This window comes from Bos grunniens, chromosome X (genome assembly GCF_055505025.1).
Source record: "Bos grunniens cultivar Pamir isolate PY7600 chromosome X, Bosgru_T2T1.0, whole genome shotgun sequence".
In the NCBI taxonomy this organism is placed as follows: Eukaryota; Metazoa; Chordata; class Mammalia; order Artiodactyla; family Bovidae; genus Bos; species Bos grunniens.
In genome coordinates, this window is record NC_141194.1 from 112,262,442 (window position 1) to 112,269,547 (window position 7,106).

Genomic DNA, 7,106 nt, shown 5'->3' on the forward strand with positions numbered 1-7,106 from the left:
TGTTGGGTCAGCTTTGCCAGGTGGTCAGACCCCAAAGCCATAAAAACTGCACTGAACCTGAATTCACATACCTCAGAATCCTCCTTGCAGGTGAAGGGTGGTGCATTGTGCCTATCCTTGGTGGATTTTGTAAAGAAAACTCCCACTGTCCTTTTCCTCCCACTGTCTCTTGTCTGATACCTGCCCCTCATGAAGGTCACAGCTGTTGGGGAGCCCACGGGCAACTGTGTAGGTGCTCAGGCAAGTTCTATCCTGTGGAGGCAGCTGAGTCTCCCAGGCTACACTCCCTGGCATCAAGAGGTAGGGGCACATATTCACTCTGCTGAGACTGTGGGTGGGTGTCACTGCAGAGGGTAGGGCAGAAAGAGCACTGGAGGGAGAAGAGGGGGGACCCCCCTCCCTGACATCCACAAGAGCCTTGGAAACTAAATCAGATCTTGCATTTAAAAGTGCTGATACAGAGTAGTTACTAGAAAGAGTTGGGGATTCAAGGCATCTTTGGCTTTCTCAGAAACTCCTCAACACACGAAGGGCATTGTCTTCATCGCAGGCTACACCTACCAGTTGCTGTCTGTTGAGCATCAAGCACACTGCAGGGCAGGGGAGAGACTCCAGGTCCTTGCCCACATCTCTTCTCCCTCTGCTTCCTGGAAGCTGCCTGTAGGGAACATGGGATCTTTATGTAAACCTACAAAAATTTAGAAATAAATACATGATTAATTCACCGATTTTAATACAAAGACAGAAAAAACGGTTCATCTAAATAACAATAGCATGTTGTTTGAGGGGAAAGCATCCCCTTTGTGTTGATGCCTGGGGTGGGATGGAAAGGTATTTTGGATGCAGGTGGTGCCACATCCATGGGGCTGAGCTCCCAAGAGCTTCCATCTGACTGGCTGATGGGAGCTCTGTCCAGGCGCCATCCATTCAGGGCCAAGGTGAGGACCTGGGCTCCTCCCGGTGGCACAGTCAGAAGGTGGGTGTTTTTAGGCAGGTGGAAGACGACGGTGCATTTTGGATTCTGGGCACTGCAGAGGGTATCCTGGAGGTGGTACAGCCAGAGGGACTGAGGAGGGTGGAGAGCCCTGGGAGCAAGGGGCAGGGATCCAGCCTAGGAGTCTGGAGCTGAGCTTCAAGCCAGAGTCACATGAGGACCACACAGTCCTCGCCCTCTGGCCTCCTTCTGGGGTCCATCCTTCTCTCCCTTTCCCTTCGTCACATGGCAGGGCTGGGTCAGGAGAAGAAGAGACATGTAGATGGGGAACTGGTGCCCGAACCTCTACGGAGAGGAGCGCAAAGTGCCAGGTGGGAACCATGGCTCACAGGTCAGTAGGACTGTTATGATATCTCCCGTGGGAACCATCTTCCTTTGGGAAGAGCATGTCCTGTCACCACCATTAATAGAGTAACCAGTAGCCACATGAGGCTGGGTATTGTGAACTCAAATGTGCTTAGTGTGTCCCACGGCCTGGCCGTCTGCCTTATAAAATGTGGAATCAAATGTAAATAGCTAGAAGTGGGTAACGGCTAGATAGCTCCGTTGAGGAACTGCAGAAGCTACATGGAGGACCAGAAGCACAACTTTCCTTGTGGGTCACCGGGAGTGGTGGTAGGTGGGGTCACTGTTCCCTCTGGTTCCAGGGCCATGTATCTTACTTAGTGGGGGAACTAATGACGACAGATGTGGAGTTTGCCCAGTCCCTGGAGGGTGAAACCCCAGCACCACGGGCTCTCATATTCCAGTGTGCACCTCACATGTGCTTCGTAGAGGCCATTCCACCGCCCCAGGAGACCAGCAGCTCTGGAAGCTGTGGTCTCAGGGCAGTGAGGGCTTTGGTGTAACGGTCCAGCCTTGGGTAAACTCAGGGACATCTTGTACCTTCCAGAGCTCAAGATGAGGACCCTGAGGAGGACATAGGGCCCCTCAGATCCCACCCCTGCTGTCAGCCCTAGGCATCCCTGGTGGCGGCATGAGCACTTGGCAGCGGGTCCTACCTTTGGCATCCCTGTCTCTGACAGGTTGGGGCCCTGCTTTAAGGGACGGGCCTTAGAAGGAGAAGGGGAGGATCTTAGGTTCTGAAGAAGTCTGGGTGAGGACCCTGAGAAAAGACTGAGGGGAACCTGGATCCCATCACAGTGGGCTCAGGGAGCACATAGGGTGGGATGAGCGCATGCCGCATTTCCTGACATCCAGGTCTCAGAGAGACTGGGGACCCGCTATAGGCGGCGGGGCCTCAGGCGGGCAGAGAGGAGAATTCCAGGTCCTGTGCGGTAACCAGTTGAGGTCCCTGAGGGGGGACTAGGAGACCCTTGACCTCAAAGAAAGCTGTCTCTGTTGTCGGTCCTTGGAGACCGTGAGGTAGGATGAGAACAACAGGCATGGTCTGACTTCCTGACATCCGGGTCTCAGAGAGACGGGGCACGTGATATAAGGGGCGGGGCCTCAGTTGGGGAGAGACGAGGATCTCTACTCCGAGACAAGGTAAGGCCCTGAGGCAGGACTAAGGGGACCCCCAAGGAGGACTGATGGAGCCCCACAGATCCCTGCCCCTGTCATCTGCCCTGCGAGACCCTGGGGTGAGAAAAGCACACTACCCCTGTCCTGACTTTCTGACATCCGGGTCTCAAGAGGGACTGGGGCCCTGGTGTGAGGAGCCGGGCCTCAAACTGGGGGAGGACAGAGCCCCGGTCCTACCGGGAGTCAAGGTGAGGATCCTGATGGGGGAGTGAGGGGAGCGGGACCCCAGAACAGAGGGGACCCTAGTAGTCCCCAGGCAGGACGACCTCGTGCCGCATTTCCTGACATGGGGTCTCAGAGAGACGGGACCGGGTGAGAGCGGCGGGCCTCAAAATGGAGGACGGGCCAATTCCAGGTCCTGCCTGGAATCCAGGCTCCAGGCGGGGAAGGACTGAGGCAGTTAGACCCCAACACAGGGTGGGATCCTTGCCTTTGATGGGGGTCTTAGATGTCCCAGAGCGGGTTGAGCAGGATGAGCAGTTTGTCGACCTCTGGCTTAGGGGCTTCAGGAGATGAGGTGCTCGGGCGGAGGGTGGAGGCTTCAGATCCACAGAGGGTGGACTCCTCGGACAGAGCCGAACCCACCCTTGTGGTCAGTGCTGGGAGTCCAGGCTGGACGTGAGGTGGGGACCGAGCATCTCCCCAGCCTAGGACCCGCGGAAGGCCCTGGGCAGGTGCGACCACATGTGGGGCCCCTTAGCGCTTTCCCTTCAAACTCGGGTCTTGTTCTGAGTTACTCTGCAGGCCCCCAAAGGGCAGGGTCCAGGCTGTGGCAGGGGAAAGGTGGGCACTACAAGGGAGCTACAAGGGGACCACTTCCCCCACAGTTTGTTGGGGGGAGCCTCAGAGTCCAGGGCTGTGCCACAATCTACCCCCAAGGGGCCCCCTCCATTTTTCTCACAGGGGTTCCAGGAACCAGGAGCAGAGGTCTGAGGCCTGTGTCCAGACATCAGAGAAAAGAGGAGGTCCAGGCAGTACCAGGAGTCAAGGTGAGGAGGGTGTCATGAATGAGCACCAGGGGCTCCCCATCCCAGAACAGAGGGGACCCCACAAATCCCTAATCCCCCCACCGTGTCAGCCCCAGAACCTCTGGCTGTGTTGGCTGCACCCAGGAGAGCCACTGCCCTTCCTCCTTTGGGTAGCAGGGGGTCAGACTGCCCAGGAGGAGGGCCCGTGTGAGGCCGAGAGCACCCCTCAAGAGGAGACCTATAAGTGGCCTGTGTTGACCACCCAGGGTGTGTTTCTTAGCTGAGGCCCATGGTCCACAATGTCCCCTGCCTCACTCCTGTCTGTGCTTTGATCCCAGGCATCGTGCTCGTGGTCGAGATGAGTGAGCAGAGGAAGCCCAAGAAAGACCTTCAGGACCTAGGTGACACCCAGGGCCCAGAGGAAGCACAGCTCTTGGGGGCTGAGGGAGGGGAGGCTGCAACCCCTTCGGCCTCCTCCCGCCCAGTCTCTTCGTGCTCTGCTGAGGAGGCCTTGACCCAGGAAGCTCTGAATAAAATGGTGGCTAACATGGTGAAGTTCCTGCTCTGCAAGTATCGAGCCAAGGAGCCAACCACCGATGCCGAATTGATGAATACGGTCCTCGGGGATAACCAGAAGTACTACCCAGTGGTCTTCCGCCAAGCGGTTGAGTGCGTTCTGCTGGTCTTTGGTGTAGATGTGAGGCAGGTAGACACTGCACCCATCTACATCATGGTTCCCTCCCTGGGCCTCACCTGTGATACGATACAGGGAAGTGGGCAGGGGCTGCCCAAGGCCGGCCTCCTGGTGGTGGTCCTCAGCCTGATCCTCCAGAATAGGGATCGCAGCCCTGAGGAGGAGATCTGGCGAGCACTCAGCAAGATGGGGGTGTGTGTTTTGAGGGAGCACCCCATCTTTGGGGAGCCCAGGGAGCTGCTGACCCAAGTGTGGGTGCGCGAGGGGTACCTGGAGTACCGGCAGGTGCCTGACAGCGACCCTGCTCGCTTCGAGTTCCTGTGGGGTCCCCGGGCCTTCGCAGAGACCAGCAAGGAGAAATTCACAGAGTATCTGCTCAGGGTCAACCGAAGGGCTTTTAGGTCCTTCCCACTCCCTTCTGCAGAGGCTGTGAGGGAGGAGGAAGAGGGGTCCTGAGCCAGAGCAGCAGCCAGGCTGATCCTTCCCTCTGTAATTGAAAAGGGAGTGGTCAGCCTTCTCAGGAGTGATGGCCTGGGCCACTTGGGGAACCCAGTGTGCAGCATTTTTAGGTTCCTGTTCTCTGCGATGACATGGAGACTGATCTCTGTTTTCCTTAGGAATTTTTCAAATGTGCCTTTCAGCATAAGGCTTAATAAACTTCAGTATCCAACTTTGTGAATGACATTGATCACACATGTATTTGTACTTACCCAATTTAAGGACAAGAGTTTTGCTAGTTTTTAAAAGTTTGGGAACTCTCCAATTTTATTTTGTGACCCTGAACATGGTAACATGAGATATGACTTATAACTATTTTGGAAATATGAACTTACCTAGCAGTAATGTATTTGGTGAAAGAATTAGAAAATAAAATGTGATTATAGCGAAATCTTGCTTCTCATACTTTTTGTCTATCATTTTATACAGCTCAGCTATCTCAGTTTATTTGGGTTTTCCCAGGTTATTATTTAATAAAGTAGGAGAAAACTAATCCAACTAAATAAGCCCCTGCTCCTGGCTCATTTATTCCACAGAACTTCAGGGAGCTTGTGCGCTGTGACAGGCCGTGTTAGCAGTGGGGACACTAGGAAAAGCAGGACACCCCCACACCGGGAGTGATAGCCTAAGAGCTGCAGCCACATGAGGAAGGTGGAGAGGCGTCCCCTAGTCCCACAGAACAAGGCAACATGGGCCAGAGCGGTGGGGTTCCAGGAGGATCCCTCAAGTGTCAGTGCCTGAGCCAGGGCAGTTTGGGCTTCGGGAAGCTAGGTTCCTTCTGTGGGAGGTGATCGTGATGAGGCTGGGTGGTGGCAGTACCAGACCTCGACGATGTCTTATGGGTGAGAAGAAAATTTGAGATAGGACATATACATTAGAAGTTCCTCCTAACTCGGAGATGAATCTCCTGGGTCCAAAAGAGAAAGTGCACTTTGATCAGGATCAAGTAGATGCCTGGTTTTTCTGCCTGAGTGTAAATACACTCGAAAGGTTCCAAATGAGACATGAGTGAATTTGGGTTGGTACACAATCTTCTCAGTCTCCGGGTTTATAGCTGAAGACATTTCAGTTACCATGTTGCAGAAACCGGTACTCGAGAATCCAAGCACAACACTCAGAGGGTTGGAGAACTCAGGTTTATTATGCTGGTGGGGCCAGAGGAGTCAACACTCCAAGCTCTGAGCCCCGATCAAAGGGATTGCAGAGTTTTTATAGACAGACTGTAGTGGGCAACACTAGCTGTTAATAGGCTGTTTTAAACTAAGGGGTTTCTCACACGTGGGAACAGTGGTCAAGATGGGGAGGGGGATGCCTGACCTGGACAGGCATGATTAAGCAGGTTTGCAGGGGCAAAGAGCAGGACAAGGGTGAGTGAGATAAACTCCAGTTTCTAGCATTGCAAGTTCCCGTTTTCTGAGACTACAGGACCTAGGTCATCTAGACTTTGCAAGGGGTAAGCTGAGTTACAGAGGCAGAAGGAGAAGGAGGTCATGTAAAATTTTAACTTTTCCTCTTCATTCCCCACTCTTGATGCGTCTATCACTCGTTGTAGAAAGCATCATCCCATGTTTTTGGTAGGACATTCCGGGCTCCCCATCATTTAGGGGGGTGTATTGAACTATTGCCGTTTGTAACTTTGTGGCTTCAATCCAAGAGTTTATGAACTGGATTGAGAATACAAGGGCCAAACAAGATTGCTGCAAAGAGCATGAAGAGAGGACCTGTTAAAGGGAGAAGCCATGATGCCCAGCTCCAGATATTGCTCCAATTACCCCAAGAATTAGCTAGTTTTTCTCTCTTTTTATGATTTGTTCTCTTTGATGCTGGGCCATGTTCCTGACTATTTCTGACTGGTGTATATAAAAGCAGCATTCTTCATTCAAGAAGAGGCAGTAAAAGAAGAGGCAGCTGAAAAGGCAGACACTTTTCAACTGTCAGTAGGTCTGCTGCTGCTGCTGCTAAGTCACTTCAGTCGTGTCCAACTCTGTGCGCCCCCATGGACTGCAGCCTGCCAGGCTCCTCCGTCCATGGGATTTTCCAGGCAAGAGTACTCGAGTGGGTTGTCATTGCCTTCTCTGGTCAGTAGGTCTAGACCTCTCTTATTATGCAAAACCACCTCAGCCAGGGAGTCTAGTTGGTCCTGTAAGGCCACTAAAGATTTGGCCACTCTCTCAATGTCGTCTGTGAAGTCTTTGGACAGTGTATGATAAGAGGTGGTTGATGAAGCAATTCCTCCTATTCCCATACCTATCCCAGCCGTGATTCCCAGACTAGCTAGTAGGGGTATAAACTGGATGACTCTTTTTGACCGCATATGTGCTGCCAGAGGTACGGTGAGAGTCTGGTTGTTAGGGACAATATACATCTGGGGAGTGAGGAAAGCTAAGGTGCAGATACCCACCTAATTGACAGGTAGACATAAGTAAGT

The 7,106-nt window shown here is 53.2% G+C and overlaps 1 protein-coding gene across 1 annotated transcript; it reads left to right on the forward strand.

Annotated features, from left to right (window-relative positions):
• The first annotated feature begins 2,612 nt into the window (after nucleotides 1–2,612).
• On the forward strand, nucleotides 2,613–5,069 carry LOC147341200 (melanoma-associated antigen 9-like). Its single transcript, XM_086388820.1, has 2 exons — nucleotides 2,613–3,507; nucleotides 3,825–5,069. Exon 2 carries the CDS (start codon nucleotides 3,845–3,847, stop codon nucleotides 4,634–4,636), a length of 792 nt encoding a protein of 263 aa, XP_086244946.1. The 5' UTR covers nucleotides 2,613–3,507; nucleotides 3,825–3,844; the 3' UTR covers nucleotides 4,637–5,069.
• Nucleotides 5,070–7,106: the final 2,037 nt, after the last annotated feature.

Bases quoted from the DNA above. Each gene is read 5' to 3' on its own strand.
- LOC147341200 (XM_086388820.1), top strand. From the start codon at position 3,845: ATGAGTGAGCAGAGGAAGCCCAAGAAAGACCTTCAGGACCTAGGTGAC.